Genomic DNA, 26,787 nt, shown 5'->3' with positions numbered 1-26,787 from the left:
ATCTTTAATATTTGACTCATTTAAGTCTTGAACATATCTAGAGGGGATGTCAAGGGTTGAACAGGAAAATTAAGAACTCTCAAATTGTGAGCTCTTAAAGAGTTCTCTATTCCCTCTAATCTTTTATTAGCAATTTTCTCAGATGTTATTAACTTCTGTTGAACTTTCTCTATAGAATCCACTCTTTTTTCTACACCATCCATTTTCTCATTAAATGTTCTTATCAGATTATTATTGGTTATCGTTTGCTCTCTTGTATCCAGAGTTATTTGAGAGAGAGTTTTTATAGATGTTTCTATAGACCTCAGAGCAGCCCAAATTCCTTCTAGTGTTATATTTGTTGTAGTTGATATCCCAAAACCAGCAGTCATTGCCCTCAATCGGTTTTCTCCCTCCTCCAAGTTACCTTGCACGCTCCTGGCGGTTCCTTGCAGCAAGGAGGCTTGTTCCCCCTGATGTCGCTCGTCCACCGGACTGGGGATGGCCGCCTCCGTAGTTTTTCCCGGGCTGGCCTTCTCCTCTCTCATTCCGAAGGGCTCTCTAGCTCGAGTCGCTCCGCATGCTCCACCCAGATTTGCTTCCTGGGGAGCCTCTACCGCGACCGGGCTGCTAGGTTCACCGCTGTTGTCAATTGCTGGAGCAGGCCGCTTCGACTCGCCGGGACTCAGAGAGATGTCCAGGGTCAAGGGTGGAGTCGCTTGCTCCAGCGACTCTGTTCCAGCGACCACTCTCACCGGCGTTGAGGCTGTAGGTCCGGCGAAGAATCCGTCGAGTCGAGGCTGTGAGGGCTCAAGGGGGGGTAAGCTGTCGTCCACCCCCCTCAACCTCCCTTTTCTTTTAGTATGCGGCATTCTTAGGGAATTTTTAAAATAAGAATCAGTCAGCCTTCCCTCAGCGCTCCTCGCCGGTCTAGTGTGCGGCGGCCATCTTGCTCCGCCCCCCAAATACCTGAGATCTTTTGATTTCCAGTCACCCAGAAATTGTCATGGACTTGGGAGAAGGGAACTGCACAAACTTTATATTCTTTTTTCTCTTCTTCAAACATATAAGTGCTCTCTCTCTCTTTCATAAACATGCATCTCTCTCACACACACACAGACTTTCTCTCTCATGCACATGCAGGCTCTCACATGTACACACAGGTGTTCTTGTTCTCTCTCTCACAAACATATGCAGGATGTCTCTCTCATACACACAGGCTCTCTCTCATACACATGTAGTCTCTCTCATACACATGCAAGCTCTCATACACAGGCATTATCTTTCATACACACATGCAGGTTTCTCTCTCATAAACAGGCAAGCTGTCTCATGTACAAATGCAGGCTCTCATATGCACATGCAAGCTCTTACTCTCTTACACACACACAGAGGCTCTCTTTCACATATGCAGGATTTCACACACATACAGGTTCTCACATGTACATGCAGAATTTCATGCATACACAACCTCTCCCTCTTATACACACACCTCTCAAGCCTCCTCTCCTGCTTTCTTCTGGGCATTAGTAGCAATGTTATTTTACTGCCCATGGGGGAGGAGAAAGACTTCACAAGTGCACTATTCTTCTTTTTGCCAGTGGGTTATGAGAACCTCCTCCGGTATGTCATCAAAAAGTGCTGTTGCCCCTGCAATGAACTCTCTGCTTCCAATATATCAGCAAGCTGCACCGACATCTTCCTGCCAGAGAGGGTGGGAACTTCACTGACACTTTCTCAAACCTTGCCACTGTTTTCCTGCCAGTGAGAATAAGAAATTCTTCACTTCCTCAAACTGCACCACCGTCTGCTTGCCAGTAAGGGTGGGAACCTCACAGGAAGTTACTTAAACCATGCTGCTGTTTTCCTGCCAGTGGGGGTGGGAACCCCGCCGGCATTTCCTCAAATGGTGCCACTCTCTTCCTGCTTGGGGGTGAGAGCCCCACTGTATTCCTTAATTGGCGCCACTCATCTCCTGTTTGGAGATGGAAACCCCACCAGCATTTCGTCCAATGATACCGCTCTCCTCCTGCTTATAAGTTGGGAACCCACAAGCACCTTATCTACTCGTGCCGCTGAGCGGGAATTTTGTTTCTTTTTGATAGGGAAATGAGACAGTCACCAGAGGGCTGTGGAGGTGCATTTTTTGCTGCCCCAAAATTTTCCTGCCTGAAGTGACTGCCTCACCCTGCCTAATAGTAGAACTGTCCCTCGTAAGATGTAAGGAATTAATAAGTAGGTTATTACCTACTGCAGAGGTTAAATTAAAGGAAGAAAACCTACTCCATAAAGATGATGTATAAAAAGGTGCTGCAGAATTAGAATCTAATTTAATGGGCTAAAAATCACTACGAATAATGGAAACCTTCCTGGAAAAATAGCAAAACGCTCCGCAGAGCCGACACAACCACTGAGAAAGGAACAGGTTGATTAGCCCAATGAGAGATTGTTTGAAACAATTGACGGGGCCTGCCCTTATTTTATCCGAAATGTATGTTGTCTTGGCAAGCAAAATTTCAAGTTGATAGTGCTTATTATCGATTCAGACTTAAATTCAAACAGTATCTTCTTATGCCAAAGCCTCTCAAAACAATGGAGTTCCCATTTGAGGGTTCTTAATCCTGAATGTGTTATGACTGTCGGTCTACTCTCGTCCTGCACCGTCCTGCAATGCTCTCTGGGCCTGCTCATGATGGGGGCTAGTCTCTGTTCCGCGCACCCCATGGTTCCTCATGACGGTCGGGACACTGCCGCCACCCATGCCACTCCAAGCCTTACTAGGCGCACTTGCACGTGCCACAGGTCCCCTTGAGGCTTCCCTGATTGATGATGTCATTGGATACGGGGTTCTTAAGCTCTGCCTTTGTTACAAATGTCGGTCTTCGACGGCTTCGCTCCGCCTGCCTCTCACTACTTGCGGCTCCTCCCGCTCACCTTGGACTTTGGCTGCCACGGTGTCTGTTTGTCGTCCTTTCTGGCGTCCCTGGACCGGCTTTGGTGCTGCCTCCTGCATGCTCCTCCAAGGTACCTTAGGGCGCGCGCGCGCATGCCGCCCTCATCTTTATTTCCATGTTGGTGCGATCCTCAGGGGCATCCCCTTGATATGACAACACGCTGCCCGGATATTTAAGCCTACAGTATTTGCTAGCTCATCGAGTTAGCAACGGTAACTCTACAAATTGGATTCGCTCTCCGTACTGAAGCTGTTCTGCCACTCCAGCACTATCTGGAACTCTTACGCCGTTCGGGGTTTCTAACAGGGTACCCGCTCCTCGGGGTCTCTTCTGATTCTTTCAGGTGCTATCAGGAAACTGGTACTCACTCCTCGAGGGCCTTAGTGGCCTTAGCTCTTAGAATTGATCATCGGCTTTGTGATAAGGTGCAAGAACTCATGCTTGGTAAAGGACCTGTTCAGAAAGAAGTTCGTGCTAACCTGCACTCAGGATCGTTCCTGTAATGCCTCTTGCCAGTGATGAAGAACCAATGCAACTTGGTCGCATTCACCTGACATCCAAAGAGAGAAGACTTGGGAAGAGGAATGGTTTGTGCATGTACTATGGACAAGTTGGTCATGCAGTCCAAACATGCCCCATATGTCTGGGAAAAAGACGGGCCTAAGTCCTCTAGGAGGACTTTTCTTAGGCTTTACTACGCTCTCTCTTCCTGTCTCTCTGACCTGCGAACCTTTGGAATTCCAGACCCTTGCCCTGGTGGACTCAGGGGCAGGAGGTAATTTTATTCTATGACGATTAGTGGAACATTTGAGGATTCCCCTCACCACTTTGAAGACTCCACTACTCTTATCGTCTATACAAGAAGAGCTATTTCTGGGTGATGTTACCTGTTGTACCGAACCAGTATCCCTCCGCACCGGAGCCCTCCATACAGAGTCAATTTCCTTCTTTGTGTTAGAGAAGGCCTTGCACCCTATCGTTCTGGGGTTACCCTGGTTGCAGCTGCACATGCCACAATTCAACTGAGCTACGTTGGAGCTCTCCTGTTGGGGCCCAGAATGTCATGGCAAATGCCTAAAGGAGGTCTCTCCTATTCTCTGCATGCCTACAAATCCAGTGATGCCAGGACTGCCGGCTCAGTATGCATCATTTCATGATGTTTTCTCCAAAGAAGCTGCTGACATCCTTCCACCACATAGATCTTATGACTGCGCAATACGACTGAAACCTAATGCTGAACCTCCTAAGGGACGTGTCTACCCACTGTCAGTGGTAGAGAACAAGGCCATGTCCGAGTACATTGAGGAAAACCTGCAAAAAGGTTTTATTAGACCATCTAAGTCTCCTGCGGGCGCAGGCTTCTTCTTCGTGGGGAAGAAGGATGGCAATCTGCATCCTTGTATCGACTATCGAGGTCTGAACGAGATCACGATTAAAGACCATTACCCCTTACCTCTGATCTCAGAGCTGTTTGAGCGACTTCAAGGAGCCAAGATATTCTCAAAATTTGACCTAAAGGGAGCCTATAACTTGGTTCACATCCGTGACGGCGACAAGTGGAAAACAGCTTTCAACACTCGAGATGGCCATTTCGAATATATGGTAATGCCCTTCAACCTTTGCAATGCTCCTGTTGTGTTTCAGAACATGATGAATTGTTGTGAGTGAAGTGTTTAGTGGACCCTTAGGCCGACCTGGGAGAGACTGGGGAGAGGTGTACTATAGTCTCTCAAGAGTGACAGGTCGGGAGGTGGATACGAGGCAGGAGCTGGACGTGAGCTTCACCCTGGAAGCCGGTACTCCCCCGGGAGGAGCCTGTAGGAGCCCGGCCGCTGGGACAAAGGAGATCACGAAAGCTGAGGCTGGAGCAGGCAGGAATCAGAAGACAGGCAGGAACTGAAGCAGGCTAGGACTGCAGCAAGCAGGAGCTGGAGCAGAACTGGCTACTGGAACCAGACAGGAGCTGAAGCAGGACTGGCCACTGAAACCAGACAGGAGCTGAAGCAGGAATGGTGACTGGAACTAGACAGGAGCTGAAGCAGGACTGGCGACTGGAAGCAGACAGGAGCTGAAGCAGAACTGGCTACTAGAACCAGACAGGAGCTGAAGCGGAACTGGCTACTGGAACCAGACAGGAGCTGAAGCGGAACTGGCTACTGGAACCAGACAGGAGCTGAAGCGGAACTGGGTACTGGAACCAGACAGGAGCTGAAGCGGAACTGGCTACTGAAACCAGACAGGAGCTGAAGCAGAACTGGCTACTGGAGCCAGACAGCTGAAGCGGATCTGGCTACTGGAACCTGGAACCAAGCTGGAACTGAAGAAGAACAGGTTAGCGCAAGGAAGCCAGACAAAAGCAAGACTTGAGCACGGAGAGAACACAAGTCTCAGGCAGGAACGGAGTCGCTAACGCAATAGCACACTCTGGACTTCCGGCGATGACGTATTGGAGGCGGAAGTAACCGGGGGAAGCTCCGAGCCCTCGCTCCCCTGCACCGGTAAAATACCTTGTTAAAACTGTCTGTTTTCGCCGCTTTTGTCGAGGAGGGGACATCGGAAGTGTTGCTGCTGCCGGGGGACGGGAGGAGCCCCGCGGGTGATGCGCCGGTCGAGCGCACGTAGCAAGCCTGAACGCCGACCGCATAGACCACGTGCTGCTAAAATGGCCGCCGCTGCCCGGCCCGGGGAGCTGCTGCTCGCCTCTGTAAATGAAGATGCCTTGCAGAAAATCTCCCAGCGGGTTACTGAGGCGCTGGATGGCAGACTTTATAAGTTACAAACTGCCATGGAGGATATCAAGTCCGCGGTGGAGGGGCATGCCAAGCGGCTGGATACGGCGGAAGGCATTATATCGGACTTGGGGGACCGGCTTGCGACCTCAGAGCGAGTTGTTACAGACCTCCAGGGCCGGCAACGGGAACTCCTGGCCAAGATGGAGGAGCAGGAGGACAGGGGGCGCCGGAATAACCTTAAGATCATAGGCCTCCCGGAAGAGGTGAAAGAGGGGGAGCTTAAGGATCTAGTTGAGCAATGGCTGCCCCAGCAGGTGGGACTCCTCATCCCTGGGGACAAGTTGCAATGCGAGAGGGTGCATCGGGTGGGCCCCATGCGAGAGGGGATGGGGCGCCCGCGTCCAGTTATGGCACGCATCCTTAACTGGGACCACAAGACCCGGCTGCTGCGATCGTACCGCCTGAAGCAGGAAGTGCTGTATAATGGCCACAAGCTGCTACTGTTTAATGACTTCTCGGCAATAGCACACTCTGGGGCACGGAGCAACTGAGAACCGCAAGGAACCCCATTGCAAGGCAAAGTCCTGTGCTCCGCGGCGGCCTTACATAGGCCGCGGCGTCTGATGTCACGGATAGGGTGGAGCCTTCAGTGGCGGGAAATGGCCTTCATAAGCGCGGCTTGCACGCACCTAGGAAGAAGGCGTCCAGACAGGGCTTCACGGCGGTGTCCCCTCCCCCCCCCCGCGGGGATGCCGCGAAACAGCCCGCAGACCCTCTGAGACAGGCCGGGACCAAGGAGGTATGGGCCTAGTCGCGACTGCCGCGACTGGGACCGCAACAGTACCCCCCCCCCCCCACCCTTACGCCCCCTCTTAGCCGTTCCTGGTTTATCTGGGTGATTGTCATGGAAGGCTTTCAATAAGTCCTTATCAAGGATGTTGCAGGCTGGCTCCCAAGTGTTGTCCTCGGATCCACAACCTTCCCAGGCGATGAGGTACTCCCAGCAACGTTGATGGAATCTGACATCTAGAACCTCCCGAACTTGGTAGGTGGTGTCTCCTGGCACGGAAGGATCTGCAGATTCAGGAGCTCGTGGATGGTACCTGGAGAGGATGAGAGGCTTCAAAAGGGACACATGGAAGACATTGTATACATGCATCGAGGAGGGTAAGCGCAAGCGATAGGAGACAGCTCCTACGCACTCAGCAATGCGGAATGGTCCACAGAATCTGGGGGCGAGTCTGCGGGAAGGAATCCGAAGTTGTAGATCCTTTGTACTCAGCCAAACATGGTCCCCTGGAAGGTAGACTGGTGCTGGCTGACGGTGGCTGTCTGCCCATCTTTTGGCAGCAAGGGCGGCTTTTTGCATCTTCCTTTGGATAGACGTCCAGAGGGCAAGTAGCTGGCAGGCAGAGAGTTGCACTGCTGGCAGTGCACTGGGTTCGGGCGAGGGCGAGGGCAAGGGCGGCCGAAGTTGCTTCCAATAGACGGCTAAGAAGGAAGAACTTCCTGTAGCAGAGTATGTATGGTTGTTGTATGAAAATTCTGCCCATGGGAGAAGCTTGGCCCAATCGTCTTGTCTTTTGTTTACAAAGGAGCGCAGGAAGGTCTTCACAGTCCGGTTCGTACGTTCAGTCTGTTCGTTACTCTGAGGGTGGAAGGCTGATGAGAAACTCAACTGGCCCTTGAAGCACTTACATATCGCCTTCCAGTAGCGGGCGGTGAATTGTGGGCCTCAGTCTGATATGATGTCCTGGGGAAGACCATGAAGTCGGAACATATGTTGAACGAATAAATTAGCCAGGTCGGGCGCTGAAGGTAATTTTGACAGGGGAATAAAATGTGCCATTTTGGAGAACCGGTCCACAACAACCCAGATGACTGTGTTCCCATCTGATGCTGGGAGATCCACCACAAAGTCTGTGGAGATGTGCATCCAGGGCTCCACCGGGATAGGCAAGGGATGTAACAAGCCTCCAGGTTTTCCGCCAAGCGGTTTTTGCAAAGCACAGGTGGGGCAGGAATCAACAAAGAGACGAACATCTTGCCTTACTGTTGGCCACCAACAGAACCGGTTGAGGAGGTCCAGCGTACCAGTCCGGCCCACATGCCCTCCAGTGAGGGATTCATGGGCCCATGCCAACACGGCCCTGCGAGAGCGGCATGGAACTACGGACTTTTCTTCAGAAGACACGGAGGTGGCGGCGAGACTTACTTTCTTGGGATCCAAAATGTACTGAGGCGTCTCAGGGGTCTCCTCAATCTCGGTGGAGCGTGACAAGTCAAATCGGTCAAAAAACAAAGACCACCGGGCCTGTCTCGGGTTCAGGTGCTGGGCTTGGTGAAGAAAAGAGAGATTTTTATGGTCCGTATAAGATGGTGAAGGGGTGATTGGCTCCCTCCGACCACTGCCTCCATTCTTCCAAGGCGAGTTTCACGGCGAGCAGTTCCTTGTTGCCGACCGCATAATTATTCTCAGCCGGGGAGAACCTCCTAGAGAAAAAGGAGCACGGGAGAAGCTGTCCATTGTCGGAATGCTGGCTCAGCACCGCTCCAACAGCTACATTCGAGGCATCGACCTCCACCACAAATGGCCGACTGGGATCAGGATGGCGGAGGCATGTGTCTTGTAAGAAGGCCTTCTTCAACTCCTTGAAGGCTAGACAGGCTTGGGCAGCCAGTCTACCACATTGGCTCCCTTCCGGGTGAGCGCAGTCAGAGGAGCCACTATGTGAGAATAACTGGGAATAAAATGCCGATAAAAGTTAGCAAAGCCGAGGAATCGCTGCAGTGCCTTGAGGCCCTTTGGCTACGGCCAGTTTCTAATTGCAGTGACCTTCTCTGGATCCATCTGGAAGCCGTCAGCTGAAACAATATAGCCCAGGAACGGCAAGGAAGTCCTTTCAAAGCTGCATTTCTCCAGCTTAGCGTATAGGTTGTGCTCTCTGAGAATTTGGAGCACCTGGCGAACATGCTGGCGGTGCATAGGCAGGTCACGGGAGTAAATCAGGACGTTGTCGAGATAGAGGATCACAAAGACATTGAGCAAATCCCGTAGCACCTCATTCATCAGGTGTTGGAAGACCGCTGGGGCATTGCAAAGGCCGAAGGGCATTACAAGGTATTCGTAATGCCCATCCCGGGTATTGAATGTGGTCTTCCATTCGTCCTCGGGACAGATTCTGACTAGGTTGTAGGCCCCACATAGATCCAACTTAGTAAAGATCTTTGCGCCTTGGAGGCGGTCAAGTAGTTCTGGAATCAACGGGAGAAGGTAGCGGTCCCGTTTGGTAATTGCATTGAGTCCTCGGTAGTCGATACAGGGCCTCAAGGAGCCATCCTTTTTGCTGACGAAAAAGAATCCCGCCCCGGCGGGCGACTTTGACGGGCAAATGAATCCTTTCGCCAAATTCTCAGTGATGTACTCAGACATGGCCCGTGTCTCAGGCAGAGACAAGGGGTACACCCTACTCCGAGGTGGCATAGATCCAGGCAATAGGTCAATAGCGCAGTCATATGGACGATGCTGCGGAAGAATCTCTGCTTTAGTCTTCGAGAAGACATCCGGAAAGTCCTCGTATGGCACTAGAGGTCCAAGGGCAGAGTGCAAAAGCAGGAGTGCTGGAGGTTGGGGAACCTTCATGCAATGAGAGAGGCAATAGGGACGCCACTTAGTGATTTGCAGAGTATCCCACTGGATCACAGGCGAATGCTTTTGGAGCCACGGCAGCCCTAGCACCATGGGGTGGACAGCCTTTTCGAGAATCAGGAAGGCTATCTCCTCCAAGTGGATCGCCCCGGTGTGGACTGTGATGGGAGCCGTGGCGGTCAATATGCGACCTGGAAGGAGCGTTCCCTGAATGGAGGTAATCCGGAGTGGAAATTTTCATCTCTGCGTAGGGAGCTGCAGTTGAGAGACCAAGTCTTGCTGGATAAAATTACCTCCGGCTCCGGAATCCAGGAAGGCAAGGGTTTCCAAGGACCCTCCGGGAAATTTCACGGTAATGGGTATCATACTCTGAGGAGCTGTGGCACAACCTAGGAGGAGCTCCTCCCGACCTCCTAGGTTCTGGAGCTTTCCGCACGCTGCTGGCAGCGTGCCACGAAATGGCCTTTCTGACCACAATAAAGGCACAAGCCCAACGAGCGGCGGCGTTGTCTCTCCTCAAGAGAGAGTGGGGCACGTCCCAACTGCATAGGTTCAGAGGCAGAAGCATCAGGACGGGCAGGCCTGGGTGTAGGCAGCGGGCGTGAGGAACTGCGGACAGGGCTGTGCTTAGTCATGCGTAACTCTCGTGCTCGCTGTTGCAGGCGGCGATTGATGCGGGCAGCCATGTCAGTGAGAGCGTTGAGATCTTCCGGGAGGTCCCGGGCAGCAATCTCGTCCTTAATGCGCCCTGACAACCCTTCCAAGAATATGGCTTTAAGGCTTTCGTCTTGCCAACCTACTTCCTGAGCGAGCGTTCTGAAATCCATTGCATAGTCCGCCAGGGAACGGGATCCTTGGCGAAGCTGTAGCAATTCTGACATGGCTGAGGCCTGGCGGGCGGGTTCGTCAAAGGCTTGATGAACGTTGGTGACAAACTGCTGTAAGTCGTCCAAGGAGGAGTCGTTACGTTCCCACAGGGGGGAGGCCCACACCAGGACTTTCCCATCGAGCAGGGAGAGAATGTACGCTACTTTTACGGAGTCCGTGGGAAATTGCCGGGGCAAGAGCGAGAAGCGCATGAAACACTGATTCAAGAACCCACGGCAGATCCTAGCATCTTCAGCGTAGTGAGCAGTTGGCGGCAGCTGAGTCACGGGTGAGGCTGCATCCTCGGGGTCGAACCCACAGCAGGCAAAGAACAGGTATCGTGGGCATCCATTCGGGCAGCCAGTTGCCCAACAGATCCGGCCAGGACATGCAGGTATTGTTGTTGTTGTTGTAGCTGCAGAGCCAATGCAGGAAGATCCTGGGATCCTGGTACCTCGGCCGAGTCCATGGCCTTGCAATCTGTTGTGAGTGAAGTGTTTAGTGGACCCTTAGGCCGACCTGGGAGAGACTGGGGAGAGGTGTACTATAGTCTCTCAAGAGTGACAGGTCGGGAGGCAGATACCAGGCAGGAGCTGGACGTGAGCTTCACCCTGGAAGCTGGTACTCCTCCGGGAGGAGCCCGTAGGAGCCCAGCCGCTGGGACTTAGGTGATTCACCCTGGAAGCCGGTACTCCCCCGGGAGGAGCCCGGCCCCTGGGACTTAGGAGATCACGGAAGCTGAGGCTGGAGCAGGCAGGAATCAGAAGACAGGCAGGAACTGAAGCAGGCTAGGACTGCAGCAAGCAGGAGCTGGAGCAGAACTGGCTACTGGAACCAGACAGGAGCTGAAGCAGGACTGGCCACTGGAACCAGACAGGAGCTGAAGCAGAACTGGCTACTGGAACCAGACAGGAGCTGAAGCGGAACTGGCTACTGGAACCAGACAGGAGCTGAAGCGGAACTGGCTACTGGAACCTGGAACCAAGCTGGAACTGAAGCAGAACAGGTTAACGCAAGGAAGCCAGACAAAAGCAAGACTTGAGCATGGAGAGAACACAAGTCTCAGGCAGGAACGGAGTCGCTAACGCAATAGCGCACTCCGGGGCACGGAGCAACTGAGAACTGCAAATGAGGCTCTGCGGCGGCCTTACATAGGCCGCGGCGTCTGACGTCACGGATAGGGCGGAGCCTTCAGTGGCGGGAAACAGCCTTCATAAGCGCGGCTTGCGCGCCTAGGAAGAAGGCGTCCAGGCAGGGCTTCACGGCGGCGTCCCCCCCCCCCGTGGGGATGCCACGAAACAGGCCGCAGACCCTCGGAGATGGGCCGGGACCAAGGAGGTAAGGGCCTAGTCGCGACTGCCGCGACTGGGACCGCAACAATGCATGACATTCTGCGGGACTTTCTGTACAAGTGTGTCATTGTTTACCTAGATGACATCTTGATATTCTCACAGGATATGTCTACTCATCTAGCAGATGTCAAACAAGTATTACTGAGACTTCGAGAACATCGCCTCTACGCCAAATTGTCAAAGTGCGAATTCCACAAAGAGTCTGTGCCTTTTCATCTCGAAACACGGCTTCCGGATGGATCCCCCAAAATTAGAGAGTATCAAGAATTGGTCTCAACCTACCAGTGAGAAGGCCCTGAGATGATTTTTGTGGTTCACAAATTATTATAGAAGCTTTATAAAGAACTATTCTTCTTTGACAGTGCCCTTAACTGCAATGACACGGAAAGGGGCCAATGCTTCTAAATGGTCTGCAGAGGCCATTTCTGGGTTCGAGAAATTAAAGGCTGCCTTTTCCACTGAGCCATGTCTGCGTCACCCAGATCCCAATAGACCCTTCATCGTGGAGGTTGACGCTTCAGATGTTGGAGTAGGGGCTGTGTTAAGCCAAACTGGAGATTCTAAAGCCTTATATCCCTGCATCATTTTCTTGCGACGCTTTTCTCCTGCAAAGAAGAACTATGGGATCGGCGATAAAGAACTCCTGGCTATTAAACTGGCATTTGAGAAATGGCGGCCTTGGCGCGAAGGCGCCCAACATCAAATTACTGTATTCTCGGACCATAAGAATCTAAAGTATCTCCATCATGCACAACGTCTTAACCACAGACAAGCCAGATGGTCTTTGTTTTTTAATCGCTTTGACTTCATGCTCAAATATCGCCCCGGAGACAAGAATACCAGAGCTGATGCCCTGTCACGCTCTTTCCTCTCTGAGGATATTCCTGAAGAACCTCAGCACATCATCGACCCGAAGAAAGTCATCTTGGCAGCTACCCATTCTGTGCCTGCCCTTAAAACAATTGTGCCTAAGAACCTCAGAAATAAACTTCTATACTGGGCTCATGATTCCAAATTGGCTGGCCATCCTGGTCAACGCCATACCCTGCTGAAATTACAGAAGTACTATTGGTACCATTCTAAAGCGCCTATGTTTCAACCTGGTGACAAAGTCTGGCTAAGAACTAAGCATCTAAGACTAAAGTTACCCTCCATTCGATTTGCTCCTCGCTACGTTGGACCGTTTCTAATCCACTGACGTCTTGGCAACATTACATACAGTCTGAAGCTACCGCCTGGATTGAAAATCCACAACGCATTCCACGTTTCACTTCTGAAACCACTCATTCTCAGAGAGTTCTCATCCAAGTCTCCTGAACCAACTTCTATTAACACAGAAGAAGACCTTGAATATAAGGTTGAAGCTATTCTAGATGTAAGAAGACGTGGGCGTGGTCAGCTGCTACAATGTCCAAGGATCCACCCAAACATCAATAACCATAACAGCCTTCACCTCCTGCTAGCTGACTTGGCAACGAGTCCCATCGCTACTGTACGAGCTCTTGTCTCCTCGGTCCTGTGGTGATATTCCGGACCTTCTTGGACTCTGGACCCTGGCTGGTACCTGCTCTTCGAGGGCTTGCATACGCTCTCTACAGATACCTAGTCTCATGGCTTCCCTCGCTCCTCAGGCTAACCCTGCGCCTTCCAGAAGTCCTATCTGCAGATGCCCCGCTCCTCGGGGCTGCCTCTGGAAATGCCTTCACCACTTGGAAGTTCTGTCTCCATGCGTCCCCGCTCCTCAGGGCAGTGCCTACGTTCTTCTCCAGAAACTGTCAATGCTTCCCCGCTCCTCGGGGTAGTGCCTACGTTCTATACTTAGGACTATCAGTGCTTCCCGCTCCTCAGGACAGGGTCTACTTTCGACACCAGATAGGGATGTGAATCATTTTTTGACAATTTAAAAAAATCATCAGATAATTTTTAAATCGTCAAAAATCGTTAGAGTGCACGATACAATGCAAATTCCCCCGATTTATCGTCAAAAATCGTTAAATCGGGCACGGGAATTATTTGGGGGGAGGGCGGGAAAACCGGCACACCAAAACAACCCCTAAACCCACCCCGACCCTTTAAAACCAATCCCTTACGCTCCCGAATCCCCCAAAATGTTAAATTACCTGGTGGTCCAGTGGGGGGAGGGGGGTCCTGGCGCGATCTCCCGCTCTCGGGCCATCGGCGCCATTTTGGCTGCCACTAATATAAATGGCGCCGATGGCCCGATAAAAAAAAACCCCACCCAACCCTTTAAACCGACCCCCTTAGCCTCCCCCCCTCCCGACCCCCCCCCAAAAACCTTTTAAAATTACCTGGTGGTCTGGGGGGGGCGCGGGGAGCGATCTCCCGCTCTCGGGCCATCGGCTGCCACTCATAAAGATGGTGCCGATGGCCCTTTGCCCTTACCATGTGGCGCCGGCCATCCAGTGCTCCTACCATGTGACAGGGGCCGGCCAATGGCACGGATACCCTGTCACATGGTAAGGGCAAAGGGCCATCAGCGCCATTTTCTTTTAGCGCAGCTGATGGCCTGGGAACGGGAGATCACTCTCCGCGGCCCCCCTGGACCACCAGGTATGTGTAAAAAGTTTTGGGGGGGGGGCGGGAGAGTGTGGGAGGCTAAGGGGGTAATTTTAAAGGGTTGGGGTGGGGTTTTTTTTATCGGTGCGGGCCTCACTAAAACAAATTAGTGATGTGAATTGGAATCGGAACCGATCCCAATTCACATCTCTAACGATCAGATTCCCCCCCCCCCCCCCAGCCGAACCCGATCGTTAAAATGATCGGGCACACGATTCACATCCCTAACACCAGAGACTGTTGTACTTCCCTGCTTCTTGGGGCAGTGCCTTGTTCAACCACCGGTGGCTGCCGGTACTTCCCTGCTCCTCAGGCTTGTCTACATCATCACCTGGAGACCTGACTCGGGCTTCCCCGCTCCGCGGGTTAGCCTGCGTCATCAATTTAGTACCCCTCTCACTACGCAGCTCTGCCCCTCTGGGTTGTCTCCACAGTATACCTCCTGCATGTCCTGCTCTTGTGCTTCTTGCTCCTCGGTTCTGTCTAGCGCCACCCCCCTCAGAGGTCTCTGCCCAGGTACTGATCTCCAGTCTTCCTGCTTACTGTGGGGGTCCCCTTTGCTGTGTCTCCTACCCCGCTCCTTGGGACCTTCCCACAGATTCTCACCCAGAGCTCCTGCTGTACCAGACCTCACCTCCCGATGGTGTAGACCTGTGGGGCTCCTCCCCACAGGTGGTAACAATTCTCACCTCGGGCCAAGGGTCCACAAACCCACAAACCATTATAGATTGCCAAGTCCATGGACCTGGCAGTAATCTCGGCCCACCAAGCTATTCCTGGCCTGGCACAAAGGATCAGCGAACAGCAAATATTCCTGGAGTCTCTGGCAGCTGCTATCTACGCTGCCGTGACTAGAGATGAGCTTCGTTTTTTCTCCCGGGTCATTTTTTGAGTCGGATGCTTCGGGGTAAAGTTCGGTTTTCCTCGGTTAGTTTTTTTGAAAAACTAAACGGGGAAAACCGAAACCGGCCCAAAAAACGACGTGGGAAAACCAAGCTAAAAAAAACCCCACCCCAAGCATTAAAACTTACTATAAAACATTAAATACAACCCCCCCACCATCCCGATCCCTCCCCAAGACTTACCAACATCCCTGGCGGTCCAGCGGGGTCCCGCGACCGATTTGTCCCTCCATGCCCGGCGTGCCTGCCTCGCTCAAAATGGCGCCGATAGCCTCTGACCTACTATGTCACAGGGGCTACCGGTGCCATTGGTCAGCCCCTGTCACATGGCCATCGGTGCCATCTTGTGCTCCTACCATATGACAGGGGCTGACCAATGGCGCCGGTGGCCCCTGTGATATAGTATGGGCAAAGGCTACTGGCGCCATTTTGATTGCTGGCAGCCAACGGCCCGAGGGCAGGAGATCGCTCCAGGACCCCCGCTGGACCCTCAGGGACTTTTGGCCAGCTTGGGGGGGCCTCCTGACTCCCTCAAGACTTGCCAAAAGTCCCTGGGGGTCCAGCGGGGGTCCGGGAGCGATTTCGTCGTCGGCTGCCAGTAATCAAAATGGCGCCGATAGCCTTTGCCCATACTATGTCACAGGGGCTACCAGCACCATTGGTCAGCCCCTGTCACAAGGCAGGAGCACAAGATGGTGCTGATGGCCATGTGACAGGGGCTGTGACATCAGTCAGAGGCTATCGGCACCATTTTGAGCGAGGCAGGCACGCCGGGCACGGAGGGGCAAATCACTTGCGGGACCCCGCTGGACCACCAGAGATGTTAGTAAGTCTTGGGGAGGGATCGGGATGGGGGGGGGGGTTGTATGTATGGTAATTCTAATGCTTGGGGTGGTTTTTAATTTAAAAAAATAAAATGTGCCCCTCCCCCCCGTAAAAAACCCGAAAAACAGATTTTCCCCGAAGTTCAGGAAAAAACCGTTTTCGGGGCCCCCGATCCACGATTCGTTGAAATTGCCTAATTTGTGATAAACGATTGCACATCTCTAGCCATGACTGCCATATCGACGTCTATCAAGCTCAATACCTCCATCTCTACGCCGGTTCTCCAGCTGACCGTGCCCTTGCCAGCACCTCCATGTTTTTCAGGGAACCATCTTATGTGCAGGGGATTCTTAAATCAATGCAATATGCACTTCTGTCCTTAACCAGCTTACTTCCCAGACATGATCACCAAGACTACCTACATCCTTTCCCTTTTGGATGGTAAGGCCTTGGCCTGGGCATCGCCCCTCTGGGAGCATGCTGACCCAGTCCTTCGAGACTTCCCAGGGTTCCTGGTCCTATTCCGGTCTGTCTTTAAAGATCCTGTCCGAAGAGCCGTTTCCGGGTCATCACTTCTTCATCTACAACAAGGCTCTCACCCACTAACGGACTATGTTATTTGAGTTCAGAACCCTTGCTTCAAACTTCACTGGGACTCCGACTGTTTACGCTCTATTTTCCTTGAAGGTTTGAGCCCTCGAATTAAAGATGAGTTGGTGGCTGACAAATTGCCCACGCCGTAGGACTCCTTGATAGACCTTACTGGGTGTATTGACCACCTCCTGCAAGAATGCTCTCAAGAATCCAGAGCATCTCGGATGTCTACGTCAGGCTTGTCCAGTACTCGACGTTCTTCTTCTCTCACTATGAACACAACTCAGAACCTAGCAAAGGAAGAACATATGCAGATGAATCGGAGCAGACTTTCTCCTAAGGAATGATGGCGTCGCCAGCAATCCGGTCTATTTCTGTACTGCGGCCAACCCAGACATGCTATAGCCTCGTGTTCAGTCTGTCCGGGAAACGCCCAGGCCTAGGTTCTGCTGAAGGACTACTCCTAGGCCTGACTTCACCGTCTCCTCCATTGACTGTCCCCGTTTCCATTAAAATGGACAACCAGGAGTTTCACACTTTGGCATTGGTGGACTCCGGGGCTGGTGGGAATTTCATATTAAAACAACTCACAAAACACCTGCGAATCCTCACCATCCACTCTCCTGTGCCATTAATACTCTCAACTATATATAGAGAACCTCTTCCTGGCGAGGTTACCCACACCACGGCCCATATTCAGCTTCGCACCAGGACCCTGCACGTGGAAACCATTTCTTTCCAAATATTGAACAAGGCCATTCATCTTGTAGTTTTGGGACTGCTATGGCTACAGCAACACACTCCACAGTTCGACTGGACCACCCTACAGCTCTCTTATTGGGGTTCCTCCTGTTATAAGAACTGCCTAGAGTCCGTCTCACCTCTGCCTTGTATGATTACCTCGCCCTCTCTTCCCGACCTTCCACTGCAATACTCTTCTTTTGCCGATGTGATCTCGAAGAAGGCCGCGGATACTCTACGCCCGCACCACTCCTACGACTGTGCAATTAATTTGCTACCTAACTCAGAGCCTCCTCGGGGTAGGATCTATCCTCTATCGCAGACGGAGACCCAAGCCATGTCTAGTCTCCCACTAGAGTGCAAATGCAAAGTTTCCATTATATAAGATTTCAAAACCGGTCCTTTTCATGTCTGTTCCTAAATTATGGAACGGTCTTCCATTGCAGGCTAGAGAAGAAATGGACCTGATGAAATTTCAGTAGAAAGTAAAAACTTGGCTGATGAAGACAGAGCTTCCAAATTAACTCTCTGGGAAAGCTATTTAGGTTTAAGGGGTCGGTGATGTTGACGTAAAATTCTAAAATCAGAAAGATATATATGGGGTACAAGATTTAAATATGGAATTGCTGTAATGGAGTGGAGGCAGGTTCCTTTTAGGGCTGTTATTCTGGGATGGCTATTAAAGTATTATATTATTTGTTTTAACATTCTGGCTTATTTTAATGATTTGTATAATTTTTGATGCCATATATGTACATCGCTTTGGAAATTTTATTATAAAATTGGAAAGCAATTAATAATTTTACAAAATAAATAAATAAATACAATGTTAACTGAAAGGATGAAGAACACTGAATAAGAAGATAATGTACAAATTTTAATGTTCTAACTTTCAGTTCTGTAAGATATAAGGACTTGTGATACAGAATGGCAATACCACCTCCATGGCAACGACTTCTACATTTATAAAGAAATGAGAAGTCAGGGGAACACGCCTGAGTGAGTGTTACATTTGGCCAGTTGCACTCACCTTGTCGCCAACGTTGCTCCTAGGATACTTCCATCTCCTTCCTCTGCTGCGACTCTTGCCTTTCTCCTAACTGCATGAGTCTATGAAGGTCCAGCAGCAGAAAACCTTGCAGCAGGTGCTCACTGATGACATCAAGTGGCTGGGTATTTAAACCCAACTGCGCCACTAGCCTGTGTCTCAGCAGCAGGTCCTTCTGTTCTGCGGTGCATGTTTTCCTCATGTTCCTGACCTTGCTTTACCTCACCTCATGGTTCTGACTTTGTCTTGCCTTACCTCCAGTGACATCCTGTCTCCTGCCCTTGACCCTGCCCATGTCCTTGTCACCTTCTTAGTCTTGTTCTCTCCTGCTCCAGTCCCTTGCCTAACTTTGGACTGATCTCTTGTGCTTGACTCCTTGCCTGGCTTCTGACTTTGCTTGAATGCTGCCTGCCTTGACTTCTGCTTGGTATTCACCTTCACCTGAACTCTACTTGTTGTGACTCCTGTCTGGAACTTGACTCTGCCTGTATGCCTACAGTCCAGGACTTTGGCCTATCCCCAGTCCTACTTGCTCACTGGACCTCGCCTAAGTCCTGCCATCCCTAGAACCCAGGGCTCAACCTACAGGAAAAGAGGTTGGTAAAGGTAAAAAACCAGATCCAGTGCCCAAGCGTGTCCGCCTACTGACGATATGGACCTAGTTGGTTTACCTACTAGGCTGAATCAACCATGAATCAGTCAAAGGGCTTACCCACCTGAAAGACTGTTGAGGTCATGAGCTCGGTAGATTCATCGGCAGCACATACCATCCCAGGCTTGGTTCTGAGTCCAGCAAACAACAGGAACAACTGCAACAAGTTGCAGACCTTCTCCAGGAAATGACTGACCGGATGTGTTACGATGTCGGGCCAAGGAGGCCTTGGACCAGGACCTCCTATTTTCCAACGCTGGGCTCCAAACTCAGTCCCTCCTGCTATTGCAGCAGTGGGCAGCCCTCTTTGCGGCCATGCTGCTGCTGCGTATCCCGGTTCCTCCGGCATGGCAAGGGGTTCCCCACTACCGGCCTGCATCTCCTTTCCTCCACCGGCTGCTGCATCGAGTGTCACATGTATGATTTTTTACCCACCGGTGAGAAGTTGTACATGTGCATGCGATGCAAAGAGCTCCTGGCTCTCAGAGAACGAGTCCGATCTCTGGAGGCTAGAGTGGCAGACCTGGAGGAGCTGAGGCAGACAGAGAGGTATATAGATGAGACCTTCAGGGACATAGTAGTCAAGTCCCAACTTCAGACTGGCAGCCCTGGTGCTGCCTTGGAGGAAGAAGGTCTCATAATGGGAGAGCACCAACCAGGTGTAGCAGGAAAGGATTCTGTAGCAAGGACCTGCTCTCTAGGTGATGCATTGTCCTTTCGCACTGAGGATATCTCCCCAAGGCCTACTGCCCAGGAGGGAAGGGTTAGGTCGGCCATCATAGTTGGTGATTTGATTATTAGGAATGTAGATAGCTGGGTGGCGGGTGGGCGTGAGGATCGCCTGGTAACATGCCTACCTGGTGCGAAGGTGGCGGACCTCACGCGTCACCTAGATAGGATTTTAGACAGTGCTGGGGAGGAACCGGCTGTCGTGGTACACGTGGGCACCAACGACATAGGAAAATGTGGGAGGGAGGTTCTGGAAGCCAAATTTAGGCTCTTAGGTAGAAAGATTAGATCCAGAACCTCCAGGGTAGCATTCTCTGAAATGCTGCCTGTTCCACGCGCAGGTCACCAGAGGCAGGCAGAGCTCCGGAGTCTCAATGCGTGGATGAGACGATGGTGCAAGGAAGAGGGATTCAGTTTTGTTAGGAACTGGGGAACCTTTTGGGGAAGGGGGAGTCTCTTCCGAAGGGATGGGCTCCACCTTAACCAGGGTGGAACCAGACTGCTGGCGCTAACCTTTAAAAAGGAGATAGAGCAGCTTTTAAACTAGAACAAAGGGGAAAGCTGACAGTCGCTCAGCAGCGCATGGTTCGGAGAGAGATATCTTTAAAGGATACTAATGATGCATTAGAATTAGGGCATCCCGACAGTGAGGTTCCAATAATTAGAAAAGTAGTCCAAGTGCCTGTAACTAAAAACTCACCTGAGCTAAAAAATTCTAACTTATCCCTATCAATTAAAAAGCAGAATAAAAATACAAACAAAAAACAAACTTTGAAATGTTTGTATGCTAATGCCAGAAGTCTAAGAAGTAAGATGGGAGAATTAGAATGTATAGCAGTAAATGATGACATAGACTTAATTGGCATCTCAGAGACATGGTGGAAAGAGGATAACCAATGGGACAGTGCTATACCGGGGTACAAATTATATCGCAATGACAGAGAGGAGCACTCGGGAGGAGGTGTGGCGCTTTATGTCTGGGATGGCATAGAGTCCAACAGGATAAACATCCTGCATGAGACTAAATACAAAATTGAATCTTTATGGGTAGAAATCCCTTGTGTGTCAGGGAAGACTACAGTGATAGGGGTATACTACCGTCCACCTGGTCAAGATGGTGAGATGGACAGTGAAATGCTAAGAGAAATTAGGGAAGCTAACCAAATTGGTAGTGCAGTAATAATGGGAGACTTCAATTATCCCAATATAGACTGGGTAAATGTATCATCGGGTCACGCTAGAGAGATAACGTTCCTGGATGGAATAAATGATAGCTTTATGGAGCAATTGGTTCAGGAACCAACGAGAGAGGGAACAATTTTAGATCTAATTCTCAGTGGAGCACGGGACTTGGTGAGAGAGGTAACAGTGGTGGGGCCGCTTGGCAATAGTGATCATAATATGATCAAATTTGATTTAATGACTGGAAAAGGAACAGTGTGCAAATCCAAGGCTCTCGTGCTAAACTTTCAAAAGGGAAACTTTGATAAAATGAGAAAAATTGTTAGAAAAAAACTGAAAGGAGCAGCTACAAAAGTAAAAAATGTCCAAGAGGCGTGGTCATTGTTAAAAAATACCATTCTAGAAGCACAGTCCAGATGTATTCCACACATTAAGAAAGGTGGAAAGAAGGCAAAACGATTACCGGCATGGTTAAAAGGGGAGGTGAAAGAAGCTATTTTAGCCAAAAGATCTTCATTCAAAAATTGGAAGAAGGATCCAACAGAAGAAAATAGGATAAAGCATAAACATTGGCAAGTTAAATGTAAGACATTGATAAGACAGGCTAAGAGAGAATTTGAAAAGAAGTTGGCTGTAGAGGCAAAAACTCACAGTAAAAACGTTTTTAAATATATCCGAAGCAGAAAGCCTGTGAGGGAGTCAGTTGGACCGTTAGATGATCGAGGGGTTAAAGGGGCACTTAGAGAAGATAAGGCCATCGCGGAAAGATTAAATGATTTCTTTGCTTCGGTGTTTACTGAAGAGGATGTTGGGGAGGTACCCGTAATGGAGAAGGTTTTCATGGGTAATGATTCAGATGGACTGAATCAAATCACGGTGAACCTAGAAGATGTGGTAGGCCTGATTGACAAACTGAAGAGTAGTAAATCACCTGGACCAGATGGTATACACCCCAGAGTTCTGAAGGAACTAAAAAATGAAATTTCAGACCTATTAGTAAAAATTTTCAACTTATTATTAAAATCATCCATTGTACCTGAAGACTGGAGGATAGCAAATGTAACCCCAATATTTAAAAAGGGCTCAAGGGGCGATCCGGGAAACTACAGACCGGTTAGCCTGACTTCAGTGCCAGGAAAAATAGTGGAAAGTGTTCTAAACATCAAAATCACAGAACATATAGAAAGACATGGTTTAATGGAACAAAATCAGCATGGCTTTACCCAGGGCAAGTCTTGCCTCACAAATCTGCTTCACTTTTTTGAAGGAGTTAATAAACATGCGGATAAGGGTGAACCGGTAGATATAGTATACTTGGATTTTCAGAAGGCGTTTGACAAAGTTCCTCATGAGAGGCTTCTAGGAAAAGTAAAAAGTCATGGGATAGATGGCGATGTCCTTTCGTGGATTGCAAACTGGCTAAAAAACAGGAAACAGAGAGTAGGATTAAATGGGCAATTTTCTCAGTGGAAGGGAGTGGACAGTGGAGTGCCTCAGGGATCTGTATTGGGACCCTTACTGTTCAATATATTTATAAATGATTTGGAAAGAAATACGACGAGTGAGATAATCAAATTTGCAGATGACACAAAATTGTGCAGAGTAGTTAAATCACAAGCAGAATGTGATAAATTGCAGGAAGACCTTGTGAGACTGGAAAATTGGGCATCCAAATGGCAGATGAAATTTAATGTGGATAAGTGCAAGGTGATGCATATAGGGAAAAATAACCCGTGCTATAATTACACAATGTTGGGTTCCATATTAGGTGCTACAACCCAAGAAAGAGATCTAGGTGTCATAGTGGACAACACACTGAAATCGTCGGTGCAGTATGCTGCGGCAGTCAAAAAAGCAAACAGAATGTTGGGAATTATTAGAAAAGGAATGGTGAATAAAACGGAAAATGTCATAATGCCTCTGTATCGCTCCATGGTGAGACCGCACCTTGAATACTGTGTACAATTCTGGTCGCCGCATCTCAAAAAAGATATAATTGCGATGGAGAAGGTACAGAGAAGGGCTACCAAAATGATAAGGGGAATGGAACAACTCCCCTATGAGGAAAGACTAAAGAGGTTAGGACTTTTCAGCTTGGAGAAGAGACGACTGAGGGGGGATATGATAGAGGTGTTTAAAATCATGAGAGGTCTAGAACGGGTAGATGTGAATCGGTTATTTACTCTTTCGGATAGTAGAAAGGCTAGGGGGCACTCCATGAAGTTAGCATGGGGCACATTTAAAACTAATCGGAGAAAGTTCTTTTTTACTCAACGCACAATTAAACTCTGGAATTTGTTGCCAGCGAATGTGGTTAGTGCAGTTAGTATAGCTGGGTTTAAAAAAGGATTGGATAAGTTCTTGGAGGAGAAGTCCATTACCTGCTATTAAGTTCACTTAGAGAATAGCCACTGCCATTAGAAATGGTTACATGGAATAGACTTAGTTTTTAGGTACTTGCCAGGTTCTTATGGCCTGGATTGGCCACTGTTGGAAACAGGATGCTGGGCTTGATGGACCCTTGGTCTGACCCAGTATGGCATTTTCTTATGTTCTTATAAGTTAGACCTGTTTAATAGCAGGTGTAAAGTAAGCCGGATAACACTTGTCCGGCTAACTAGCGATTTCTTTGAGGATATTCAGCAGCATAGTGTTACGCTCCTGCCTGCGGACCCCATCCCGCGGACAGGCCCTCACTCACTGCCATGCTGGCCAACACTGCTTCTCGCTTCCTGCGGCCTAGTGCCGTTCCTGGGACCTCCCTCGCAGCCCTGTGGCTGCCCCCGCCGCACCCAATGTCCCTCTTCGTGGCTGGAGCCACCACCGCTGACTCCGCCTCCGCAGCGGGGAAGTCCCCGCTGAGATTCCCTCAGGCAGCAGGAAGCCGCCGCCGCCGCTCCTCCCCTCTTCGCAGCAGGAGCCGCTGCCGGACTGTGTCTTCACGGCCCTAGTGCCACCACCACCGCTCCCTTCACCTATGTGGCCTGAGCGCTGCCGTCGGGGTGTCTCTTCGTGGCAGGAAGACACCTCTGGTCTGTCCTCTCTCCTCCATGCGGCATGATGCCGCCGCAGGCCTCTGCTCCTCCTTCCTTCCTCCGGGCTTCCTCTAGGCGTGAGCGTGCACCTCTTCTTCATATTTAAAGGGCCAGCAACAGGAAACAGCCTGCGGCCCCTCCGGATGATGTAATCACAGCACTTCCTGGCCCAGCCCTATATAAAGGCCCTGTTTCAATTCCTCAGGGCCTTCAAATCAGATTCCATGGTCGCCCATGTCTCCTCTTCTCCGGTCAAGGTCTACCGTGGTCTGCTCTTGTCCAGATGGCTTCATGTTCCAAGTTCTTCTTGTTCCTGATCTTCGCCATCTGATGTTCCTAGTCCTGATGTCCCTGGTCCAGGAGTCCCAGTGTTCTTCTTCCAAATCCTGACTTCCCTTGTCCAGGAGTCCTGATGTTCTTCTTCCAAGTCCTGATGTTCCAAGTCCTGACTTCCCTTGTCCAGGAGTCCCGATGTTCTTCTTCCAAGTCCTGATGTCCCTCATCCAGGAGTCCTGATGTTCTTCTTTCAAGTTCCAGTGTTCCTGGTCCAAGGTACTGGATGTTCCAACTCTGGGTTCCAGATGTCCCGGATGTTCCATGCTCCGTGTTCCAGATGTCCCAGATATTAGTGTTCCACTCCTGGCCCTGATGTCCTCCTCATCTTCAGCTACTCGTCCTTCTTCCAGGTTCCTTGCTACTCTACCTTTCCGGGCGTGCCACTGTTGTGGTCCGTGACCAGCCCATGGGGGGCTGTGTAGAGCGCCTCATGGTATATGGCCTACCCTCATCCCTGCAGCGCAAATCTCCAGAAGGCTCTTGTTTTTAATTCCAAGGCCTGTTCCTGAACTCCGAGTTCCGTCTTTTGAATCCTGGGTCTTGTATCCTGTCCCGGTCTTCGGAGTACCTTGCCTGTCTTCATCCATGCCCAAGACTCTGCCACAACCTGCTCCGCTTCAGCATGGTCCACGACCAGCCCCGGGCGGCTGTGTAGGGTGCGCCTCAGTGCACGCCTGTCCTGAATCTTCAACATGTCCTGGCTTCAAGTTCCACTGCTTTGCCTGGAGTCTGCTTTGCTTCCAGCATGGTCCGTGACCAGCCATCGGTGGCTGTGTAGGGCGCGCTGCATTGCAGCTCTCACTTAGTACTTTCCTGAATCCTTGCTTGAGTCTTCCAGAAACCCTGGGTCTTCCAAGCCCTCGTCCGAGTCTCCCAAACCCTCAAAGTCTTCCTAGCGTCCTGAGTCTTCCAAGTCCTCGTCCAAGTCTCCCTAGCACCCTGAGTGTTCCAAGGCCTCGTCTGAGTCTTCCAAGCTCCCTGAGTCTTCCAAGCACCCAGAGTCGTCCAAGTCCTTGTCTGAATCTTGCTAGCATCCAGAGTCTTCCAAGTCCTCATCTGAGTCTCCCAAATCCTCATCTGAGTCTTCCAAGCTCCCTGACTGTTCTAAGTCCTTGTCTGAGTCTTCCAAGTCCTCATCTGAGTCTTCCAAGCTCCTTGACTGTTCCAAGTCCTCGTCTGAGTCTTCCAAGCACTCGTCTGAGTCTTCCAAGCACCCAGAGTCTTCCTACTTTTCGTCTGAGTCCTTAGTCCATATCTTCCAAGTATACTGACTCTTGTCCGGTCTCCCAAATATCCTGAGGCTTCTGTTCCTGCCCTCTTCCTGTGTCTGACCTCATGCACTCGTCGCTCCCTAGTCCCTAGTGACAGGTCCAGAAGGGCTACCGAGTGGCCGGAGGGCTACTTCCGAGACCAACATTGCGTTGCTGGGTCTCCCTGGTGCATGTTGGTCCAGTGGAGGGCTGAGCCTGCCTCGTTCCAGGTCCTGTTGTTCCATGCCTGGTCCCTTCTAGCCTTGTTCCTGCTCTGTCTATGCCTGTACTCGCTTATCTCCCTTAGGGTGTGCCTTGGGGCTCCTCCCTGAGCCACTTTGTGGCCCAAGGGTTCACATTCTCCCAGGAGCAGGCGACCGCGGCTCCATGTCCCTCCTCATAACCCGTAGGGCACGTCCGCAACACAAAACCATGCTGCTGAATATACCTTGTAAGTTAGCTAACAGGAAATCTTTGAATATTGAGCCCACAAGACTAGGGGACACGCCATGAAATTATTAAGAAATACATTTAAAACAATTCAGAGAAAATATTTTATTACTCAATGCAAAATTAAGCTTTAGAATTGATTACCAAAAGATGTGGTAAATGGAGTTAGCATAGATGAATTTTAAAATGTTTTGGAATTCCTGGAGGAAAAGTCCATAAACTGTTATTAATCAGGTAGACTTGTGAAAAAACCACTGCTTATCCCTGGGCATACACAGCATGGCATTTATCTACTATTTGGGATCCTGCCAGGTACTTGTGATCTGGATTGGCTACAGTTGAAAACAAGCATGATGGACCCTTGATCTGACCCAGTATGGCAGTTCTTATGTTTTATGTTCTTAAGGACTCAAAATGGGCTTCTATGTAGCTTGTGGTAATGAGCATATTAGGTAGTTTATACAGTGCAAGAGCTGAATTCTGAAGTTTTTCTGAACTGTGCATTACTGTGTTTTCATGTATGTGGCTGGTGTGTAATCACGTGTGCAACTCTTTTGTTTAATTTATAGATTCTTACTATTGGTTGTTTCTTCTTTTGGACAGGCCCTGGCTTGGCATTTATTGTTTACCCAAAGGCTGTGACAATGATGCCGATAGCTCCGCTCTGGTCCTGCCTCTTCTTCCTTATGGTGATCTTCCTGGGACTGGACAGTCAGGTACAGGAAATATTCCACTAGACATAAGAAATGTGACTTTTCCCTGCTATCAAGATCATGTGTTATCCCCACCCAGTCTGCTGCTTCAGGATCTCTGCTAATTTATATAGTGCATCTCATAAGCAGCATGACACCAGAGCATTTTGACAGTTGATCAAGGTTAGAAACCTAATTTTCTGTAGGTTGTCCAGATTTCTACTGACAGAAAATCAGCAAA

At 50.2% G+C, this 26,787-nt stretch overlaps 1 protein-coding gene across 2 annotated transcripts in view; it reads left to right on the top strand.

Moving 5' to 3' along the window:
- Positions 1-26,787, top strand: part of LOC115090603 (sodium- and chloride-dependent betaine transporter-like) — a 368,393-nt gene that overhangs the window by 273,571 nt on the left and 68,035 nt on the right. For both annotated transcript variants that reach the window (XM_029599943.1, XM_029599944.1), the window contains exon 10: positions 26,458-26,570. In XM_029599943.1, coding sequence (XP_029455803.1) covers positions 26,458-26,570 — 113 coding nt within the window. The remainder of the gene's footprint in view (positions 1-26,457; positions 26,571-26,787) is intronic.

This window comes from Rhinatrema bivittatum, chromosome 4 (assembly GCF_901001135.1).
Source record: "Rhinatrema bivittatum chromosome 4, aRhiBiv1.1, whole genome shotgun sequence".
NCBI classification, from domain to species: domain Eukaryota; kingdom Metazoa; phylum Chordata; class Amphibia; order Gymnophiona; family Rhinatrematidae; genus Rhinatrema; species Rhinatrema bivittatum.
This window is presented reverse-complemented; position numbering and strand designations above follow the sequence as displayed.